Here is a 23,664-nt window from a genome sequence, read left to right on the forward strand (position 1 = left end):
ATCTGGGTAGACTCCTCAAAGTTTCCAAGGACCTGGCAGATGTCTGCCAACCATGCCCACTCTTCTGTAAAGAATTGAGGAGGCTGACTCCCACTGCGCCGCCCATGTTGGAGTTGGTATTCCACTATATCTCTACGCTGCTCATAGAGCCTGGCCAACATGTGGATCGTAGAGTTCCACCGTGTGGGCACGTCGCACAGCAGTCGGTGCACTGGCAGATTAAACCGATGTTGCAGGGTGTGCAGGGTGGCAGTGTCCGTGTGGGACTTGCGGAAATGTGCGCAGAGCCGGCGCACCTTTCCGAGCAGGTCGGACAAGCGTGGGTAGCTTTTCAGAAAGCGCTGAACCACCAAATTAAAGACGTGGGCCAGGCATGGCACGTGCGTGAGGCTGCCGAGCTGCAGAGCCGCCACCAGGTTATGGCCGTTGTCACACACGACCATGCCCGGTTGGAGGCTCAGCGGCGCAAGCCAGCGTTAGGTCTGCTCTGTCAGACCCTGCAGCAGTTCGTGGGCCATGTGCCTCTTCTCTCCTAAGCTGAGTAGTTTCAGCACGGCCTGCTGACACATGCCCACCGCTGTGCTGCCGTGCCGCGCGACACCGACTGCTGGCGACGTGCTGCTGCTGACACATCTTGATTGCGAGACAGAGGTTGCGTAGGAGGAGGAGGAGGGTGGTTTAGTGGAGGAAGCATACACCGCCGCAGATACCACCACCGAGCTGGGGCCCACAATTCTGGGGGTGGGTAGGACGTGAGCGGTCCCAGGCTCTGACTCTGTCCCAGCCTCCACTAAATTCACCCAATGTGCCGTCAGGGAGATATAGTGGCCCTGCCCGCCTGTGCTTGTCCACGTGTCCGTTGTTAAGTGGACCTTGGCAGTAACCGCGTTGGTGAGGGTGCGTACAATGTTGCGGGAGACGTGGTCGTGCAGGGCTGGGACGGCACATCGGGAAAAGTAGTGCCGACTGGGAACTGAGTAGCGCGGGGCCGCCGCCGCCATCATACCTTTGAAAGCCTCCGTTTCCACAACCCTATACGGCAGCATCTCCAGGCTGATAAATTTGGCTATGTGCACGTTTAACGCTTGAGCGTGCGTGTGCGTGGCGGCGTACTTGTGCTCGTGCTCCAACACTTGCGCTGGCGACGGCTGGACGGTGCGCTGAGAGACATTGGTGGATGGGGCCGAGGACAGCGGAGGTGAGGGTGTGGGTGCAGGCCAGGAGACGGTAGTGCCTGTGTCCTGAGAGGGGGGTTGGATCTCAGTGGCAGGTTGGGGCACAGGGGGAGAGGCAGCGGTGCAAACCGGAGGCGGTGAACAGCCTTCGTTCCACCTTGTGGGGTGCTTGGCCATCATATGTCTGCGCATGCTGGTGGTGGTGAGGCTGGTGGTGGTGGCTCCCCAGCTGATCTTGGCGCGACAAAGGTTGCACACCACTGTTCGTCGGTCGTCTGCACTCTCAGTGAAAAACTGCCAGACCTTTGAGCACCTCGGCCTCTGCAGGGTGGCATGACGCGAGGAGGCGCTTTGGGAAACAGTTGGTGGATTATTCGGTCTGGCCCTGCCTCTACCCCTGGCCACCGCACTGCCTCTTCCAACCTGCCCTGCTGCTGCATTTGCCTCCCCCTCTGAAGACCTGTCCTCAGTAGGCGTAGCAAACCAGGTGGGGTCAGTCACCTCATCGTCCTGCTGCTCTTCCTCCGAATCCTCTGTGCGCTCCTCCCTCGGACTTACTCCAATTACTACTACCTGAGTGATAGACAACTGTGTCTCATCGTCATCGTCCTCCTCACCCACTGAAAGCTCTTGAGACAGTTGCCGGAAGTCCCCAGCCTCATCCCCCGGACCCTGGGAACTTTCCAAAGGTTGGGCATCGGTCACGACAAACTCCTCCAGTGGGAGAGGATTCGGAACCATTGCTGCCCATTCTGGGCAGGGGCCCGAGAACAGTTCCTGGGAGTCTGCCTGCTCCTCAGAATGTGTCATTGTAATGGAGTGAGGAGGCCTGGAGGAAGGAGGAGCAGCAGCCAGAGGATTCAGAGTTGCAGCAGTGGACGGCGCAGAACTCTGGGTGGTCGATAGATTGCTGGATGCACTTTCTGCCATCCACGACAGGACCTGCTCACACTGCTCATTTTCTAATAAAGGTCTACCGCATGGACCCATTAATTGTGAGATGAATGTGGGGGACGCCAGAAACGTGCCTCTCTCCTAATCCGGCAGCAGTCGGCTGCAATACACCTGGATCAGGAGCTCGGCCTGTGCCCACACCCGGACTTGGGCCTCCGCGTCCTCGCCCGCGTCCACGTCCTCTAGGCCTACCCCTACCCCTCAGCATGGTGTATTACCAGTAGTGCAGAAACAGAACGCTGTAATTAAATGTGCCGCTTATTAGCCTGTGGTTGGAGGCTGACTTCGCTTACGGAACGCACAGCAGAGCCAGGAAAGAATTTTGCGCAAGCCTGCTGTAACACTTAGCTGGCTGCGTATTAATTAGGACTACTCCACCAGCAGAGACGCAGTACACTCAGGACGGTCACAGGCAGCCCAAATAGAATGTTTTTTCCCAAACTTTTTGGAAAAGGCCACTGCCTATATAGACAGTATATCTCTTTCACTGTCCCTGCCTCACCACTACTGGCCCTGGACTATGTAAAATTACTGCAGACTGTTTCCCTCTGGACAGGATGACAGCGGTGATGTAACGGGCAACGCAGAGCCAGGAAAGAATTTTGCGCAAGCCTGCTGTAACACTTAGCTGGCTGCGTATTAATTAGGACTACTACCCCCAGCAGAGACGCAGTACACTCAGGACGGTCACAGGCAGCCCAAATAGAATGTTTTTTTCCCAAATTTTTTTGGAAAAGCCCACTGCCTATATAGACAGTATACGTCTTTTACCTTTTTCACTGTCCCTGCCTCAGCACTACTGGCCCTATACTATGTAAAATTACTGCAGACTGTTTCCCTCTGGACAGGATGACAGCGGTGATGTAACGGGCAACGCAGAGCCAGGAAAGAATTTTGCGCAAGCCTGCTGTAACACTTAGCTGGCTGCATATTAATTAGGACTACTACCCCCAGCAGAGACGCAGTACACTCAGGACGGTCACAGGCAGCCCAAATAGAATGTTTTTTCCCAAATTTTTTTGGAAAAGCCCACTGCCTATATAGACAGTATATGTCTTTCACCTTTTTCACTGTCCCTGCCTCAGCACTACTGGCCCTATACTATGTAAAATTACTGCAGACTGAGGACGCAATGCTCTGCACGGCTTATATACAAAAAAAAAAAAGTGCAACACTGCAAAAAGCAGCCTCAACAGTACTGCACACGGTCAGATGTGGCCCTAATAAGGACCATTGGGGTTCTTGAAGCCTAAAATAACTCCTAACACTCTCCTTATAGCAACTCCAGCAAGACAGCACTTTCCCTGAACTATGTCAGAATGCATCTGTGGCGAGCCGCGGGAGGGGCCGATTTATATACTCGGGTGACACCTGATCTCGCCAGCCACTCACTGCAGGGGGGTGGTATAGGGCTTGAACGTCGCAGGGGGAAGTTGTAATGCCTTCCCTGTCTTTCTATTGGCCAGAAAAGCGCGCTAACGTCTCAGAGATGAAAGTGAAAGTAACTCGAACATCGCGTGGTGCTCGCCTCTAGTAACGAGCATCTCGAACACGCTAATACTCGAACGATTATCAAGCTCGGACGAGTACGTTCGCTCATCTCTAGTTACTTGCATAACTTTCTAGGTTTGTATTTGCTCTGATATACTTCCTTCCTTTATGTCACTCTTGCAATTGTTTTTGTGGAAAGGGAGCTTTAAAAGGGCCCTTTTACATGGGACGACTGCTGGGTGCTCAAGTGTCTGACAGCCATCCCAGCCTTAATTGATCCTGTGCTTTGACACATCTCTGTGAAACATTGCGGAATATATTAGTTATACATAAGCAGCTTGAATAAATAAATGAAGATAACACGTTTAAAAAAGGTGACTCCTGTAATCACTAGCAATGAGGGGAAGGCCATCACTGGCCACGTGTCACCAGCTACACGTTTCCTGCAGTGCACCCTCTTTGACATCCATATACCCCAATAGGGAAATGGGCAGTGGCTCTCCTGATGAGACAACCTTTTTGAGATTTTATAATGAATGTTAATTTAAATTAATTTGCTACCGTATCAATGTGTTATGTTTCTAATCTTAGACGAGTTTGTCACACATGGGCATAAGAATGCTGATGGTGTTTTTCCGGAAATCTCTGACCCTTACCTTCTTATATATGTATCAGTCACAGAATGTATCATATGAAAAGAATTGTATTGCAGTCAGGTACCTTATTTAACATTTAAAGTGATCATTTGAAAACAAAAACGCTAAAGTTACTCATTTTATTTTTTGAACAGGATACTTGGTTTACAGTGCTTCTTATGAGGACTTTTTGAAGAATAAATGGTCAACGGGCACTGCAGGAGGAACCAATCACCCTATCGAAAACTTGAAACCAAATACAAGGTATGGACCTGCTATAACCTTGCACATCTATTCTGAATTAGTATTGTTTGTATTTACCTATGCAGTTTTTATAATGTTTCCATATGTAATTGTATACAGATTTGCTGACAATCATATAGATTACTTCTACTTCAATAGTATAACCATTACGTTACATGCTATAGTTTATAATCTGTGGGTGGATTTTATTATGACCAGCATTTCAAAAGCTGATCTCCATGATTCCCAGAGGTGCAAAATGTGCGTAATGTATGAAAAATGATCATGTCTCTTATTACATTAGGTGCATTTCGGGCCATCCTGGCGTCTAAACAGAAATCTATGCCAGCTACAAGCTGGAGTAACTACATTTTAAAAAATTGAATTTTTTTTTGCTCCAGCTATGCTCTCGCCAAAATTTGCATGTTGTTTAGCTACTTTTCACATGATAAATCTCCCCCTATGTCAGCATTTTACCCACTGTGCAAAATTGTTAGCAGTGTAACCAGATAGACTTTTCCTAAATGCTTGTAATATTATTTTATATTTAGACTTCAGAGAGATTTTACATTTTAGCATATTCAAAGTTTGTTACGATTCGGATAGTTTAGAATTGTGGAAATATTGTGAAGAATAAATATTTAAATATAGATGGTTCCAATTTACAGTACCATTTAATTATACTCGTTCTAGTATACAAAACTGATATAGATTTTTATGAGATACCATAGCATAGTAAATTACATAAAGTAATTCCACATGGCCTCCGCTGAAGCTACATAAGAATGTATGATTCAAGATGGTTCTAAAAATACTGCTAATACACAAAATAATAAAGTACATTAATAGTTTACAAGCCCTCAGATCCTTAAACAGGTCTAGAAGGGAAAGTGGTATCGGATCATAGGAAGAAGACAGGAAAATAAAATAATAGCATTCTACGTAAGATTCCATATATGTCACTATGCAAAGCACTGGAGCCTGTGTGACTCTGTACTAGAGGAGATTGTGGCTGACTTTTAATTTTGTCCAATAAAAAAGTCTTTTTGGAGGGTTGCACCGCAATCCAGTAGTTCTATCTATGTCAATCTATCTATCTATCTATGCTACTTCACCTCCTTTTTCACTCCAGTCTGTACTAGGGGAGCCTTCATACACTACTTCAGAACTGTGTATGAACAGAAGACTATGTGTATGAGTCCTAATAGTAAGAACTAAAAAATGAAGTCCTGAAAAAACAGTTAGTCTCTAATAAGTATTGATGTGCCATATCCTATTTGCTATAATAGGTTGAGTACTTTTGTACTACTCTAAATGACTGCTACATGTAATTAGTAATTAACACAGAAATCTGTATAAATTGCTGTAAATCTTAAAGAGTATGAGTATGAAAGATTTAGAACCCATCACTTGTTCGAGTAGTTAGGAATCTTCTTTTTGCCCTTATTGCAGTATAATTGGAAACTATTCTTGTTGTCATAGAGATTATATAAAATATTTCAGTAGCCAATAACCAAACTTATTGGTGAAGTATGTGTAGGGAGAATTTAGTAGGATTATTAATTATTTAAACGGGTTTTCTAGGCAAAAACTATTGATGAGTCACCGATGCTCAGGATAGGTCATCAATAGCTATATTTAGTGTATATGCCATAAAAGGGTGCCTCCCATTATCAGGCAGACTGTAGAGCCGCTACGCAATGTATGTGTGGAGGAACAAACAACACTCAAAGCTCAAAGTATGTGGTTCATGGTGCAAGTCTCCAAAAGAGGCTCTATCCAACTAGCTCCCAACACCTCATCAATCTAAGACACAAATAGGGACAGCAGTTGTTATGCAATAACATGAATTTTATCCTGGTCATGTCTATATAAAACAAATAATTGCATGAAGATATGTGTGCTTTTGCCTTCAAAAATGATGTGTAACTCAGAAGGATCCAGTGCATACATCATCAAATAATAATAGATATCATACATTACATGAAAGGCCAATTGATCTTAGCAATGTTGCAGGGGAAATTAGATTTAACAAAATACTTACTTTTGCAAATGTGGCTGATTACAAGGCCAGCAGCAAGACCCTCCTCAATTACCTGGTTGTTGTGGGTCACTTCTAACATAAAGGGGTTGTTCTAAACAACAGTCACTCTGGAGGACATAGTGCATCCAACCATTAAAGTAACCCTCTGGTTTTGGGACAAAATTCTCTCCAAAGACCAGAGGGTGAAGGGTGTAAGCTGCCTGTTCTTCCCTACTGTCTTCTCTACTGTCCCTCTGATCTGTCAGTTCTAGGTCCTGCTTTTGGTCATCCAAGATGGCCGACACAATCTTCACACCACCTATTTGTCATAAGGTAATTGTCTATTCGAGTGAATCCATGAAGTATTTTGATGGTATATAGTGGAGTAGGTCTTCTTGTCTTTAACCACCCTTCCCCATTTTTCCAGACGTAGGACTGGCACATAGCTGTGTTACTAACGCTATGTTTAGTTGATAACACAACCATAAGAAAAAAACAAAGAATGGTTTTGGAATGCATGCTGCATGAAATTAGAAGAAGCAAACAAAAAAGAATACACCAGAGAGCTCTTCACTCATGTTAAAAAGACTTATGCTAATTTTGCATCGCGCAGTGCTACCTCAATTTTTGATCAGAATGGCAATGAATTGTCACGTCTGATTTGAGCATAATGCACATCACGCCCAGGACAAATGCAAATACAGACTGGAGGGAAAGGATTGGGACAGGGGATCATGCATACACGCTAAACACCATAACAAAGTGAACTGCATACGGGCCTTGCAAGCAGACATCCAACAACTGATAAATACCAAAACACTTACCTCAAATAACAACACACATAAGCATATGGAAAAGCTAAAGTACATACGAGGCATTAGTTCATATTTTGGCCAAGATACTTAAGCTCATGAGCCCACGACAAGGGTTCTCGTTGTCTCATGAATCCCTATTCTAACAAGACAACTTAAACCCCAGGGATTCCTGCCTGCAAGCAGTACAATCATCCCAATAGGGACGGTCCCATGCTGGAACCTAGGGATGGCTCACAAAAGATGGTAAATGGCATAGAAGCTAAACAGGACACAGTTCACACAAACAGATTAGGGAATCCCACCCAGAACCACATGCGTGCAGCAACACTAAGCAAAACATGCATGACTCCAAACACCAGGGTTCAAGAGCAAGAGGGGCTGGCATTGATGTGCAGCAAATTGGTAGTGATTGGCTGATTGGAGCAATATACATGCAGCCAGCTCAATCATCCCCCACCTGTGGAAGTGTGCTCCTGGAAACCTTTAGAACTACAGGTCCCGGGAGCACAACATGACAGGAATTATACGATACTGAACAAATCAAGCATGGATGGGGGAAATATGCAAAAGAACTGTATGTAAACGATCGAGGAAACCATCAACCGCAAACGGAGGAACTAATAGACTTAGAACCTGATATCCTAGAGCATGAAGTTAAGTGGGCACTGATTCAGCTACCAAATTGGAAAGCCCCTGGAATCAATTGCATACCTGCTGAGCTGCTCAAGCAAGATTATGGGGACAAAATCAGGGCCAAAAGATTGGGCAATTTTCGTGCCACTTCCCAAAAAAAGCAACCCAAGAGATTGCTCAAACTACAGAACAATGGGCCTAATATCGCATGCAAGCAAAATACTACAGAAGATTATACAAAACTGCATGACGGCGATAGTGGAATGGAAACTTCCTGCAGCACAAGCTGGTTTTCAAAAAGGAAGAAGAACAAAAGACCAAATTGCAAATCTACGATGGATCATGGAAAGGGCCCAGGAATACCAGGAGGAGGTGTAGATATTCTTTATCGATTACAGCAAAGCCTTCGATTGCATTCAATAAGACAAGCTGTGTCCATGCCTAAGACAAATGAAAGTCCTGGTACATCTGGGGCAACTCATATATGGGAATCAAGAGGCTACAGTAAGGACCTGCAATGGTAACACAGAATAGTTCATAATCAGATAAGGCTTACTCCAAGGCTGCATCTTATCCCCTGCATTGTTTAACCTGTATGCAGAGGTGATCTTGGGGCAATGTAATTTAGACAAATCCAACACTGGAGTCAAGATTGGCAGAGGAAACATCAACATTCTCAGATATGCAGAAGATACAACATTGCTGGCAGAAAGTCAAGAAGATCTTGAACAACTGATACTAAAAGTTAAAGAAGGACGTTAAAAAGCAGGCCTATAATTGGACACGGAAGAAAACGGACCGGAGGAAGATTGATGCCTTCGAACTTTGGTACTAGAGGAAACTCCTACGAGTGACTTGAACCAACAAGATCACAAACAAAACAGCCCTAGACCGCATCAAACCAAAGTTTTCGTTGGATGGCAAAATTACAAAACAGAGACTCTCATACTTTGGCCACATAATGCAAGCTAATTCATTAGAAATGTTGAAAATGCTTGCAGTGGTCAACTGCATAAGATGACCTGGCCTCCAAAGACTGTGCTGGCTTTATACTATCAAACCGACACCCACATGTAAATGATTGAACTAAAAGAAGCAGTACAAAACAGAACTGCGCGAAGAGGGCTGATCTATATAGTGTCCAAGAGTCGGCCAGACTAGAAGGAAAAAGATAGATATAACTGTCAATTATATTTTGATCCATAAAGCATTTTAAAAGGATGTAATGTGCTTTGCCACAGGATCAATATCAAAGGTCCAAAAAACCTATGCAGTAAGCGTATACTATTAATCCATACATTTCTTACATGTTGCTTTGCCATAAATAGCTAAAAAAGGATTTTAGTGCAAAATTATCCACACAAACTGATCTAATTCCTCTGTTACACTTTTATGTTTGCATTTCCTCTTTAAGCTAAGATGAAGTTGTTACTAAAGCAAAAATATCCTTCTAGCTGGCCCCTGCCACGTTGTGGACTTTGCTAATGGGAAAAGAATGCAGACAGCTTTCACTGTTACTGTAAGGAACAAATGTCTCAGGTTGCAGTAAGATAAGTCATTTCACTACATTAAGAGAACTCATACTGCTGGCTTGAAAACGGTTGATATTAAAGTTTATAGAAAAAATAAGTATACCGATTCAGTACAGTACATAACACACTGACTAATGTTTAACCTAGTAAGTTGTTCTGTGTTTAGAGGTTAGAAGACAAAGTGGGCCAAGTCTAACATCTTTGCACTTGTGTTGAAACGTAAGCCAAAATTTATGTTAGATCTTTCAGCACCTCGGGTTGAAAGCTGGGTCATCACATATACTTCTACTAGATGTACTGTGACTCTAGTTATACTAAATAGAATATGGACAGAAGCTGGAAAACCAAGATGTATTGCAGCTGTGAGCATTGCACATATTCAATTATGTTTAGCAACAGAGTCAAATTCATATGGTGGAGTTATTACTTAAACGAATAGATAATTGTCTAAATATTTTGATATTTGTATCAAGAACTTTGTTCCTGGTTTCCACCAGCAGTAAGTTTAGAAAAATCATCTGTTTTACTTACATTAAAGGCAACTAAAATACATGTTTTTTTCACTTGCAGTGATTTATTGGCTGTATACCACTATGCAGTTAGACATTGATGGTCTTGATGAGGGTAGAGTTACATTTGCCATTGCTAAGATAACAAAGTTGATTTGTCCATTTCACCAAAATACTAGCTAAACTACAATCTAATCTCAACCAAATTGGATTAGCCCATTTCCAGCAATATTTGTGTTAGAAGATTAGTACTGTGTAGAGGAATTGTTAGTAGGTTTCAATTAAGTACCTATCAAAAACCCATCTGCCTCAGACCTTTACCATAAGTGAAATTGTAAGTCACATAACATGGAACTGTGAATCTTGATTATTTTGCTATTTTACACGACCTTTTCCTCTTACTACATTTTTATTGAACTACTATCAAGAATAACAATTTACGCTAAATAAAACTGTCATTGAAATGTTACAGAATATAAATATTCTGGCTCTATAAAATTGCAGATGTTAACTAATTAGTTTTAAATATTGAAATCAATTCAAAGAAAATAATCTAGCATTTTAAATCTGCTCATTCACCTTAATTTGCAATTCTTTCGTATTGGAAGAATTCTGGCCAACTCCTGACAACTTTGGAGCATGTGCACACAGTTTTAGTAGAGCCCCATGAAAAAGCTGTATAGTATTTGTTCCCATCTTTTGTACTAAATATAATCATTCTGCATGAAACTGTTCTATGGCTGTGTACACAAAGCCTTGAAGTTTCCTTCTGACACCCCACTGCAATGGGCAGGATTGGAGTCACTTCATTTAACCCAATTAAGGTTTGAATAATTTCCAGAGAACAAGGAAAACCTGAAAAATAAAGGTAGTTAAAGGGTTAAAAAGAAAGACTAAAATAAAGATTATATGAAATAGAAAAATATAAGATTCACGGAGGAAAATATTCAATTCAGTGATTTAAATAAGAAATAAAAGCTGGAAAAGTGTGTTTTATCAAAGTGACAATAACTGTAATATCTAACCTGCGCTGCATAGGAGCTGTGGGTGTAGTAGCCGTGTGGGAGCAGAGAATAGTCAGGAGGAAGCTGGAGGTCGTAAGCAGGTAGTTACATTTGCTGTACAAATGGATGAGGCGGAAAGCGTAGTCAGATGGAAGCCAGGAGTTGTTATTGAGAAGTCTCGGTTAGAGTACAAATAGATGAGGCATAAAAGCATAGCTGGGAGGAGAGCCAGGAGTTGTCAGCAGGTAGTCACAGTTGCCAGGAGAGGAACAGATTAGGAGATGCAGCTTGATAAAGGCAATAGAGCACAATAATCATGCGCTAGTACAGTGGCAGAGTCAGGATTTTATAATGAGCCTCATCAGGAAACAGAGGCAGGGTTAGGACCAGGAGTCAGGGACTAGATTAGCAGGGACCATAAAATAAGGCTAGAGTTATGCAGAGGAATATGTCAAAAGGCGGGATGGTTCAGTGGTAAGAGCTACTGACTGGAGTGCAGGAGGATCCCGATTTGATTTCTGACAATAACACTGTAATTGAGATAATCTCTAGTTCTTAGCAATGAGGTTTCTAGAAAGCAAAATATGACATACTAATCTTCTAAATTATCTATTGTATCCAATGACAGTAGATATAATGGTCATTTGGGACGAATTGTGAGTCCTAGAAAGTTAAAACGCTATTTAAGCAGCACAATGAATGATGTAAAACAAGGGTAGAAAAGTTTCATTTCTATATTCCCCTTGCAAAAAAGAATGATAAAAGATACCTAGTAATTTCTATGTAACTCTAAATGCTTGTTTTTTAAAATATGACTTGTGCACCAATATAAAAACAATATTTAAGGACTGTACAAAACTAGTAAAACACAAAAGTTATACATATTTGGTATCACCATAATTATATTGACCCACAAAATAAAAGGTAACCTGTTGTTTATGAAAAGTATGAAGTTTTGATCCAGCACCAATGTTTAAAAAAAAAAAAAAAAAAAGGCACTTCTTTATTGGATACATATTTTAAAAATTCCCATGCGCACAAGGATTAAAAGACAAGCTGACGCGTTTTGGCTGTAATACAGCCTTATTCATAGCATGTTATTTATGCCACAAAAAAATTTAAACTGCTCCCCCCAAACTAATGGCTGAATTGCTGTTTTTTTTCCCATTTACCCGGAAAAGGTTAATACAATTTAACCTAGAAATTATATTTAATCAAAAAAACGTATGGCTTTTGGAATGTGGAGATAAGAAGGCAAAGAAATTGCTGCATCCTCAAGGGGGTTGTCCCACTTCTAGTTGTTTTCGTGCAGGAAGCAGACCACTCCTGGCAGGATAACCAGTCAGATTTTAGTGTCGTAGGTAGAAATAAACCAATAAACCAAGACTTCAATGTAAGTATTCAAACAGAAGCTGGAGAGACATCTGTCTGGGATGATTGAGTGAATCCTGCATTAAGCAGGGGGTTGGACCCAATGATCCTAGAGGTCCATTCCAACTCTACCATTCTATGAAAGACAAAGGAGTGCAGAATGATCTTCTTATATTACTTCCATTTTCTCATTTTTAGATAATGGGAAGAGTCATGCTAATTTCTGCTTATGGGGTCAACTATGCATCTAGAAATCTTGGTTTCCATCATGGATACAACAGAATAATTATGGAGCAATTTATTTCAATGCTTATATATCCATTAAAAATATTTTTCAGCATGGGGTAGGGTATAAATATCTCTATGCATCTGATATTCATATAAAAATGCTTATCTGTTAATTTTCTTTCTGTATTTTAAGGTACTGCTGCCAATATATTCTATTTTACTTGTATAATGTATTTTGTCTAAATCAATGATTTTCTAATAACAACCTTCACAAAGTTTATAAAACATACCAATCAGATCTTTTCTTTATTTCAAGATATTACTTTAAAATCCAGGCAAAGAATCCACATGGCTTGGGACCCATGAGCCCCTCTGTGTCATTTGTTACAGAATCAGGTACGGCACATGTAAATACATAAAATATATTGAAGCTAGTAAAAAAAACTAACAAAAAGAACACCAGTTTACAGCAATATAAGATAAATGCAGAGTTCAAGTAGTATTGATAAAGAGGTATAGATGCAAAGATTAGGTATTGTAGATCTAATAGAAATGAGTATGAGAAATTTACAGTAGATTTTTAGCTAGTGGTTGTGTTGGTTTTGACCATTTATGAACTACCCAAGGGTAGATTCATTCCCATGAGTATTGTTTTAGTTTAAAGGGAACCTGTCAGTGGGTTCATACTGCCTGACAGATATACACAATGCCCCTGTGTAGGTGTATTCTAAAATGCTGCAGAGTTTCATAATAAAGACATTGTAAAGTTTGCCTCTTTGACTCAGGAACTAAGCTACCCTGTCAAAGAGGCAGGCCATACCAACTTCTCCCCGCCCACAGCATGCAGAGGGACAGCTTTCTGCCTGCCTGTGTAAAGGGAGAGACCTCTCAGTCAATATGCTGCGGGTGAGGAGAGCCCGATGCAGCATGCCCCTTGGACTCAAGAGCTCCATTCTGGAGTCACACAGGCAAGATTCAAAGTATGTTTATTCTGAAGTGCCGCGGTGTTTCTACACAGAAGCACTGTGTATATCTGTGTCGGGTTCATGCTGCTTGTGGTTCAGGCATCATGAACCCAGGTACAGGTTCATACATATATGATTTTATTATGTTATTAAAAGGCATCTAGTACTTTGGATTTTAGTAAGTAATGCCTCAGAATTCACAGAACTCTTGGTTAAAGTAAAAAAAAAATCTTGATAATTAGCACATATTTAAAATAATTAACCCTGATGTAGTTAACTATTTACATACCCGTATGTGCCAAGATAAGGGCCTAATTATACAATTTAACACATTTAGTACAAAATAAATATCTTTGACCGAAGAAACCTCATGTTAATTATAATGGTAAATCGCTCTTCAGATATTGTTCGAAGCTCCAGTATTCCTTAAAGCACTATTACCAAAATCAGTGCAATTATTGCATTGTTTGAAATCTATTGTCATTTATCCAGCACAGTGTTTGAATTACTGTAGTTTTTACCTTCACTGCCCATGCTGAGGTTTTCATAAGAGGACATTGTTGTTCACTTTGATCTATTGATCCTTCCACTGATTATAATGCACGCATTATATCAAAGTGGTATTCCGATGCTTTTAAACATTTTTTCTATCGGTCATAAAAAAAATTGAAAAAGTCCTGGAATACCCCTTTAATGGAATGAGAACTTCAGTATACTGCTCTATGTCCTTCTAAAGCTTATTATGACTTTAGGTGAGTGTGTACAATCTCTAGTAAGATAGGTGAGTTCATAAGAGCTGTATTGTTCAAATTCCACTACTGACACCACTTTTGATAACACATCATTAAGCTGTGGTCACGTGTTATCCACTGTGGTTTCTTGTGCATTGGTTATGTGACATCGGACTGTCCCATGATCATACGCGGGTGGAGAACAACGTAAAAATAAATAAAAATTAAGAAGGCAACTTATTTTTTTTATTTTAGGAGTTTACCAACTCTTTTTGAATATTTTCAGGAATGTCTTTGAAAGTACCTTCTTACAGTATGTTTCATCTGTGCTCTTTATTGTTTTTTACGTTTACTCATATTTTATATACTTTCTTCCTCACAGACAATCCATTGCTTATTGTAAGGCCTCCAGGTAAAGCAGTTTCTTTCTCTTACATAATATTTGCAATTGAATTATAATAGTTAAAATATTTAAATAGTTGAAAAGAACTATCCATAGAACTGTTGTCTTGTGTTTGTGTGAAAGTATTATCATTGCCTGTCAGGTACTGTTGTGAAAAGTGAGATCATTCTTTGCCTCGGACATATTTTACCACCTATAATTGCAAAAGCTATAGCACATAAATACCTGTAAATCTGCAATATTTAAAAAAAACTCATTCCAGAATATGTCGAAAGGCTTTTAGTGCCTCATATATATCATAAAAGTTAGGGTTGAATTGAATTATATTTTTTATCCACCTGGCAATACAGAAAAATAATTAGATAGCTCACCTGACCTGGATCCACACACCTCCAGCAGTGCATTGCATCTGCTGTTTTTTTGCCTTTTTTCTATAAGTGGTTGAGAAGATGGTCTCGTGGGCACCAGCAGTTTTTGTTTTAAAAGTATCATGACTATAGTTTTGTATGTATGTATGCTACCAGTCTGAAGCTAATTAAACACTCTATACTATAACTAAATCATATTTTCATTCTCTTTAAAGGTGGCGAACCTATTTGGATCCCTTTTGCATTCAAACATGATTCAAGTTATTCTGGTTGTCATGGAAAACAGTATGTTAAACGGACGTGGTACCGAAAATTTGTAGGAGTTACCCTTTGTAATTCTTTGAGGTATAAAATTTACCTGAGTGAAAATCTAAGAGGTAAGAGCTTTAATGTGGAGAGAGAAATGCTTCATATTACAAGAATTATTAAAAACACATGAAAAGTAAATGATAAACAAAACTAGGATTTGGATGGACAAGGCGATCTGACTTAATGAAAACCATGCTTGAATTCATACAAAAAAGGTTTGAAGAGGTTTTCTCAGGTTATTGTTTTATGACATGTCAATAATATATGTGGAGTTTTGTCAACAAGTGAAGTGTTACATGTTTTAAAACACTAATGTAGGAAAAGTTTAGTACTGAGAAAATGAGAGGACCAACAGTTAGCATAAAAATTTTTAATTTTTTACTGCTGTCATCCGCCCAAACCATGAAATTGATTATATATCAGTAGGTAAAAAATTAGATGGAAAACTAAAGTTTGAGAACTATGTTTTATTAATTTACAAAATTATTGTCATTTTTGTAATCATTTGTAGTAGAAAGTTATGCACATTATAAAGGCAAACCAAAACCTGTAACTGCTATGGGGCTCTTGGAGAGTTTGGGCCAAGGTATGATAGGTCTTACATATTCCCTTTGCTACTGGGTGGTGAGAACCTTTTGGAGGACTCCTCTGTCCAGAGTAATTGCATTGTTTGCAAACATGAGGTTGGGGAATTAGCCCAAACATCAAGCATAGGGGCAAGATGAAAACGTGGCACTTATGTCCTGGATAACAAAAGATGAAACACAACAATTGGCAGCTTTTTATTCTTCTAAGTATACTTCAGTGCAACAGACTTTTCTATCAAGTGACAACAGGAAGTCCAACCATATTGGTTGCACCTCAAAATTAACTTCTCAGAAACTGTTGGTGAAACTGCCATTTTTTATGGATCAAACATGCTGAAATGCTTAATGACTGTTTGTCAGCTAATTCATAGGTGACAAGCAATATGGTTTTACTTCCTACTGTAAAAGAAACATAATCACCAAACTTTGGTCTGTTGCTCTAACTTCTGATGTACTAATATGTCAATCTACATTCTGGGTTGAAAAATGAATTACATGCGAAGAAGATCATATCATTCACAACTTTTATACACATTTGTCAATCAGTAATGTATTTTGTAAATTTGTTCTGATACATTATAGGAGACATATAATCATTGCATGGTGATGAGTGAACTCTATCATTTGTATTCCATTTAATCAATTATACATAAATTTGGAACACGGAGCACAATCAGTTTTATTTACATCTTTCATTACTATCAGTCTTAGGCTGGTTTCATACAAGCGTTTTATTGCAGCAATTTTGCTGCGATAAAACGCTGGCCGAAAGTCACGACCATCTGATGCATTGGGTTCCAATGCATCACTTTAGATTGGCAATTTTCCAGTGCGTAAAAGCGTCCAACCAGAAAAGATTGCGCATGCAGTGTACATTCCGGGCGACCATCTGGACCTAACTTTTCAGCCTGAATACGTTGGCAGGTCCCATAGACTCCTATGGGAGCTTATAGGAGCTGTCGAAAAAGAGAGGCGGGAGGCTGTTAAGTAAAGGGTCTGTCAAACTCCCCTTCTCCGCCCCTTGCCGGCTTCCAGTAATTAATTGAATTTTATCATTTAGGATATTGGTTTGGAAACAACTGAAAATATACTGAAACTATTTTTAACTGTTTTTTTTTAGACACATTTTATAGTATAGGTGATAGTTGGGGAAGAGGAGAAGATCATTGTCAGTTTGTGGACTCTTACATGGAAGGAAGAACGGACCCATTTTCTGAATATCAGGTGATGCCTCCAATTAAAGGTAAGTGTCTACTGTGACTTCTCTCTGATAAATTTCTTATTCTGAAACTAAATATGTAGCAGAGCTAAGCTTGCTTTTCACACAGTGAACCTTGAATCCTTTCCTGTTGACAATAGAGTTATTCGTACAGGAGTTGGAAGCAGAGGTGAGGTATATCCCACAAAGTGCATGATATGTGCATCTTTTTAAGCCAATTACCTCATAAACTAATTACTATATGTACTTTTGAGCCAATTGTTGTAAAGTTCATATACAGTACAATCATTTAGATCAACAAGAATTTAAAAACGCTCAGAGGTCATACAATATTGGCCTTCATGCACAAATTTATTAAAGATTAGTGATGAGCAATTAGTGGACGAGGCAGTTCATGTTGGGATCAAACAGATTTTACCAAAATCATCATGATTTGGGATGGCCGATTACGACTTCCATTAAAGTAAGTGGGAGTAAAATTTTCCCTCCATATGGTTTACAATGCAGCCAAATACCCCATAGTGCATAGGAATACAGGCATACATCTGGGGAACACTGTGCGCCTTCCGAAAATTGGTGAAGATAGTGTACAGTGTTGTGGGAGTGACCCGTTTCACAGGGGTGTCACTAAAAACAAAAGAAGACATGCAGTCTCCTGGATCAAAAATTGTGTCAAGGAAGACAACAGGTGTGGTATTTGTTTTAAAGCAATGTCATAAATTTTCCAAGTACATATTCTACCAGGTGAACACTTAAGCATGGGCCTTCTCCAAAGGACAGCTGTTGTGCAAGCTCTGGCCACTCATCCAGCTTAGACACCCAGAAGTCAAACAAGCCTACGCCATGTTTGAGTTTATTGCTCTAGGAGCTAACTGGACTAGTATGGATAAGTACTGCCTGTGACTGTCTGTCCTACACTGTGCTACTGCTGCAGGCCACGATGGACTTCCTGCTTGTCTACCATGAACCACAGATCTGTGATTCATTGGGGATGCATCACTGCAGCCATAAGAAAATGCTCTGCTCAAGCTGCTTAACAATCTGTCCTGATGCTGCTGCGCTTTTAGGTCCCTCTTGACTGCCGGAATGAGTTTTCTCATTTTGGCCTCGTAAACGGAATCAAGGAGGGTGACCACCCAATGATCTGATGTTTTTTTGTGATCTATGTGACAGTCCTACAAGCACTGCCTCAGAAAAGCACTTATGATCTACATTCCTTAGGATCAGGCCTAAAAGTGTCTTCAACTGGTCCCACCATCCATGAAGAATAGCTGGGGTTAGTAATGGATGGAAGGAATGTTGTGAAGCCCCCTTCCCTACCTTTGGATTTATACTATCAGTCTCTTTTTCCTCCTCTTCTTCCTCTTCCTGATCTTCCTCCTCTATACTTCTATTTTTACTTCCATTGACTTTAATAGGAATTGAAATTGGCCATCCTGATTCCCAATAATTTTTGTACAATCGGGACGACCGATTATTCCAATAATTATCCCTACTCCTAAAGTCTTTTTACAGAAATAGGAAAAAGATCACAGATCCCCTTTCTGTCCATTCAGCTTGTCAACATGTGCCCCTCTGCCCCTTCTTTCTTCCACATAGACTGAGGTGAGATCTGACTGAAAGGGGCTATAAACACGATTCTGTTTCTAAATAGTCTAAAAAGCCAGGAATCTGATGATCTTGGCTGAGATATAACCATTAGCAGCATGGGCTGATGTGAAAACTTCAATATATAATAATATTCTTAGCTTTAAAACATAACAAAGATTGCAGCAGTAACCCAACCTGAAACAGAGCTTTTAATAACAAGAACATACTTACCTGACAGAGAAGGACTTAATGGGTGCTGCAACAAACTAGTACGTGGGAAATATACTAGAACTATAGTACATAAATGGGAAGGGGCACCAGGACTTCTTATCCTGAGTGGCTGGAGGTGTAATAGGGTCAAGAAGGACCTGAAAGGGGTCTCATTATTGTCTTTGTTATCAGCTATGTATGCCCCAGTTTAAGGCTTCTGATCTGCTCTATAGAATCATTTAAAATAATGAATAGAGATCATGCATATCCTTATTTCGAAGACCTGAACACTCTGCCTGTGTTTCATAGGGAAAAAGTAATAACAGCGCCACTTTAAATTACAGATTCAACTACATCTGTTTTAGCAAATGTCTGGTAGAACTGTATCCTCTTAAAATATGTTGGTTAAGCAATAAATTTTACTATGTATTGGTGCTGTGTCTGTAATTGCTTTTTCATCTTTCAGAAGCATTCTGCAGAAGGCTAATACTTTTATATATTTGTAGGTTATTATCGCCATTACACACAGGAGCCTGTGATGTTTGGACAAATAGGCTATGGAACTCCTAATAATTATGTTGGCTGGTATGAATGTGGAGTACCCATTCCTGGTAAATGGTAATTCCTTGAAAATAGTATTCCAAAGTTTCACAGAATATTTCCTACTAAATTTGGTGCCATTTGATGGACTTGTATGTAAAAGGATTGGTGGCACGCAGATGGAATTTACTATTGGACAAAGAGCACAATAAATCTACAAGCTTCAAAAGAAAACAAGAACACTGTGTGAAACTAAACGTGGTGCTGCTTCTAAGTGGTCTTAGAAGCCAAGTTAGACTCTGCTATCATGATCTATTGCGGCCCACATAGGCCACCTTCAGTGATTCCCTGAAAACAAAGTATACTTGGAATAACCAATAACTTGCAAGAATGACCTAAGCTTGCTGTGCGTGCTTACTTGTAAGTCAGACCTCCGCTGTTGTTCTGAATGGAAATGGCCTACATCAATAACCACTGGCAGAACACTGTGCACTTCAGAAATACACATTGCAATCACGCTTACAGCATATTACTACTTATTATGTGATATAGGACAGCCTGCTTTTAAGCAAACACTTGTTGGAGCTTACCCCTGATGTCTCAGCATACAAGAACATTGCTTCTTCTTCTCTACCTGGGTGGTATATTCTGTTAATGCGTGGAATCAAAATTTATGATGAATTTGACAGTACCCACAGCTGACTAATGCTTCATAAACATTAATGTAGCATTTCCCAATATTTTCTGTCCATTCTACATCAGCATCAACTGTGAATTCTGATTTGGATTCTGTTTGCTAGGTTCATCAAACACTTTTGTTGGGCAAGTTAGACTGCCTTCCCTAAGACATTAAAGGGTTGAGAAAGCAGTTGTACAATTCAACTATGACAAAATATGCAGAGGTCACATGCGCTTAAAGGACTTGTCTCATCATCCCTTTAATGAGGGGGTAATTGATTGTGTCAAGGTAGCCATAGCTAGCTAGACATTTTCCCTGCTGTCTCACATGGCGGTTATTCAGTAATCCATGGATGGCTCAAGTGAGAGAGCCATTGCTTGGTAATGTTTCAGCTGGGACTTATAGACTATCCTGAGGTCCTGAGCCAGGGGATCTCCTTCTATGATGGCAATATTTGCTAATAAGGCATATGGACAGGGGTTATCCTCATGGAACAGCCAACAGCTCTTTAGGAGATAGAAGGAAATTGCATAATTAATTCACTGACACAAGCAAGAGCACATTTTTTATATCCTGTTTCCATTGGTAAGTTGTAACATACAATCCAGTCAAACTTAAGTAGATGGTCAACAGAGCAAAATTCCTTATCGGTATCAGTGTAATATAAGGATAATGGAATTTGCAACAGTGATAAACTAGTGGATAAATCAATTAACATTATACTACCAATATTACATTTGATATGGGGTAGCAGACATCAGTTTGTCATTTAAAGGGATTTTACACTTTTAGTTATTCTAGACATCAGAAGGATGAATCCGCTGCTTGGGTGAACTCTCTATTAGCCAAAGTAAAGAGCCACTGAAAGGAGTGGCTGTTATTCTGTATAATCCAAGTATTACTGACTATTCAGTGTTAATAAATTTCCAATAACAACTGACCATTAAAAGTAGCAGTTGACGAAGCTCTGCAATCTCTTTATCATCAAGGTGCTGCTTCAAGAAGGTAATTGTCAAAGGTGCGTACCTCTGTATTGTAGTTTACTGCTAACACAGTATAATTGTGAGTTAGGTCACTAGAAAATAAATGATACCCCAACATTTTTGGCAACACATACGGTAGATACCTACAACTGTATGTGGGTGCATTTATAACTGCTGTTAATCCAGCATTCTAAAGAGTTATGTAATTTATAAACCTCAGACAAAGCATGCTTTATTGCAAGTGTTAATTTTATGTTAATATATGAGCAATCGCATAGATTTAATTATAACAAATATGTTTTCCGATTTCAAACTGGATTTGAAATCAGTTAAATTGTTATTAATAAAAAGAAATGTTGCAACTGTCTGAGGAGACTTAATTCTTTCCCATGCCATGGTTTTACCAATATATCAGAGTTAAACGGTCCAGTTCATTTGCTTCATTCTGTTAAATGAACTGCTAAGTAGCTTCTATTATTGAACTTTTTGGTATGTTTAGGGTTTTCAAGAACTTAATGCTATAATTTTAATTAGACAATCACATTGCAGATCTTTCAGAGACTTGCTCTAATTGGAGCTTTACCACAAAACCTAAAGTAAAAAGTAGCATTCAATACAAAACCAGTAATACCTTTCATAAAATATATACAAATATCGCTAGAAATAGATTTGTGCTAAAATCGTGGCATTACCACAACATATAGTGATGATCACACTCCTCTTTATAACATTCTTCCCATATATTGTGGTTGCTTGCGAGTTGAGGTATACCGCAACTTTGCCACAAATTAACTTTATATTAGATAACTTTATTTTAGTAGTTCTTAATACCCCTCGTTTTGTGCACTATGCCAAGTCAGCTGTGCCTTATTTGTATGTGCAAGCTTGTAGGCACGCTTTATCATTGTTTTTCTGTGAAACGTATGGTTTAGAGCTGGAGAATTTTCCCATTATTCATAGCAAGACACCTGATTCTCTATTTTTGTTCTGAGCTGTCATGGTACTCTTCAGTCCATACATTGCAATTTTTCCTGAGAATCATTACACAAACAAAACCCTTTTAGTAAATAATTATTGCACTGTTATTATATCTTGCACATGTGCTTTAATCTGCATTGAAGGTGCTATTTTTTTTATCTGGTTCTCTATTCTGGATAACATTGTTTTGAGACCCGCGTGAAGGAGCTACGGGATCCCAAAATAGACAGTTCCTAATAAATTCATCTACATGTCTGGCAATCAGGGGACCACCAAAAACAGACTTAGAAAACTAGGCTAGGAACATCCTAATCAAAAACGTTTCTACCTTTGTATTCCTGAATATCAGTGCATAATAATTTTTAGTTGCTGAGAAAGAATACAAGTTATCAGTAAAGAGAAGGTCATGAAATATTTAGCAGCCCATTAAACCACCAGTCCTTTTCTTACAGAATATGATTCTGCTTGAGGAAGGTCAGCAGTGCCACAATCAGACCTAATGGAGTCACTGCTCTCACTTTACTACAATCACTTTATCATTTATTTAATAGTTATTATACTTTGTTAAAATTATAGATAAACCCCTACGTTTGAAAAGGGGAACCAGTGCCCCTGTTGTAATACATATTGTATAGCATAATGTATAAAAGACTAACCTAAAGGATATATTATTTGTAGTACTATATGTGTTGCATGGAACAGAAATCAGAAGGAAGTACACATGGCCTTATGCAATAAAACATACTATCATCATTTCAACATTTTAGGAAGGTTGATTCTTTTGGAAACATTAGTTAGTTACCTCTTTTGTACATTTCTAACTGCTTATATTGGTGCTTCAGAATTGACTACAATTACAACCTACTTGATGGTGCTATGACACATATTGGAAAATGTAATTCTTAAGCAGCCTGTCTGTTTTCAGGGATTAGACAACCCAGTTCACTTCATGCACAGTAATGTTTGTTTTTTATACATTTTTGAAAATAAATGTATGTTATATAAAATGATTCCTAGTGGTCTTTCACTGTATGACTATGGAAATTTATGCATAAGAGTGAAAAATAACATATGCAGAACTTATTGTTCTTAGGACAATCTTTACTTGTTTGATCTGTTCTTTGACATTTTTGGTGAAACTTGTCAGGAAGTGTCCAATTTCCCTGCATTGCCACCATAGGGGAAATTAGGCATTACAGTATCCATTTAGAGCAATACTGTAGTTTGTCTATGTCATGCAGGACATGACAGATCCTCTAGAGCTGCTCTTTTTAGCTTTATCTGACAAAGAGCTAAGGATTCTGCAGATGAATTAGGGAGCGTCCTCGGTTATCACTAGCTGTGCTCACCTTCAGAGATCAGTTAGCGGGTTAAATGGCTCAATATTACCACCCTGTGCCTTCTGCCATATACGGACAAGCAGCCAAGTAAACAGTTCAATCCACAGTGTTATACCAACAGCAATTAAGAAAATCTCAACTTCAATCAG

At 39.8% G+C, this 23,664-nt stretch overlaps 1 protein-coding gene across 1 annotated transcript in view; it reads left to right on the forward strand.

Annotated features, from left to right (window-relative positions):
• The window catches only part of FNDC1 (fibronectin type III domain containing 1), a 148,142-nt gene extending 124,957 nt beyond the window's left edge, over positions 1-23,185 (forward strand). Inside the window, exons 15-20 of the mRNA XM_066596123.1 lie at positions 4,411-4,519; positions 12,930-13,009; positions 14,692-14,721; positions 15,296-15,457; positions 17,097-17,219; positions 19,502-23,185. Of these exons, the coding sequence (XP_066452220.1) occupies positions 4,411-4,519; positions 12,930-13,009; positions 14,692-14,721; positions 15,296-15,457; positions 17,097-17,219; positions 19,502-19,617 (620 nt within the window). The 3' untranslated portion in view covers positions 19,618-23,185. The remainder of the gene's footprint in view (positions 1-4,410; positions 4,520-12,929; positions 13,010-14,691; positions 14,722-15,295; positions 15,458-17,096; positions 17,220-19,501) is intronic.
• Positions 23,186-23,664: the final 479 nt, after the last annotated feature.

This window comes from Eleutherodactylus coqui, chromosome 3 (genome assembly GCF_035609145.1).
Source record: "Eleutherodactylus coqui strain aEleCoq1 chromosome 3, aEleCoq1.hap1, whole genome shotgun sequence".
In the NCBI taxonomy this organism is placed as follows: domain Eukaryota; kingdom Metazoa; phylum Chordata; class Amphibia; order Anura; family Eleutherodactylidae; genus Eleutherodactylus; species Eleutherodactylus coqui.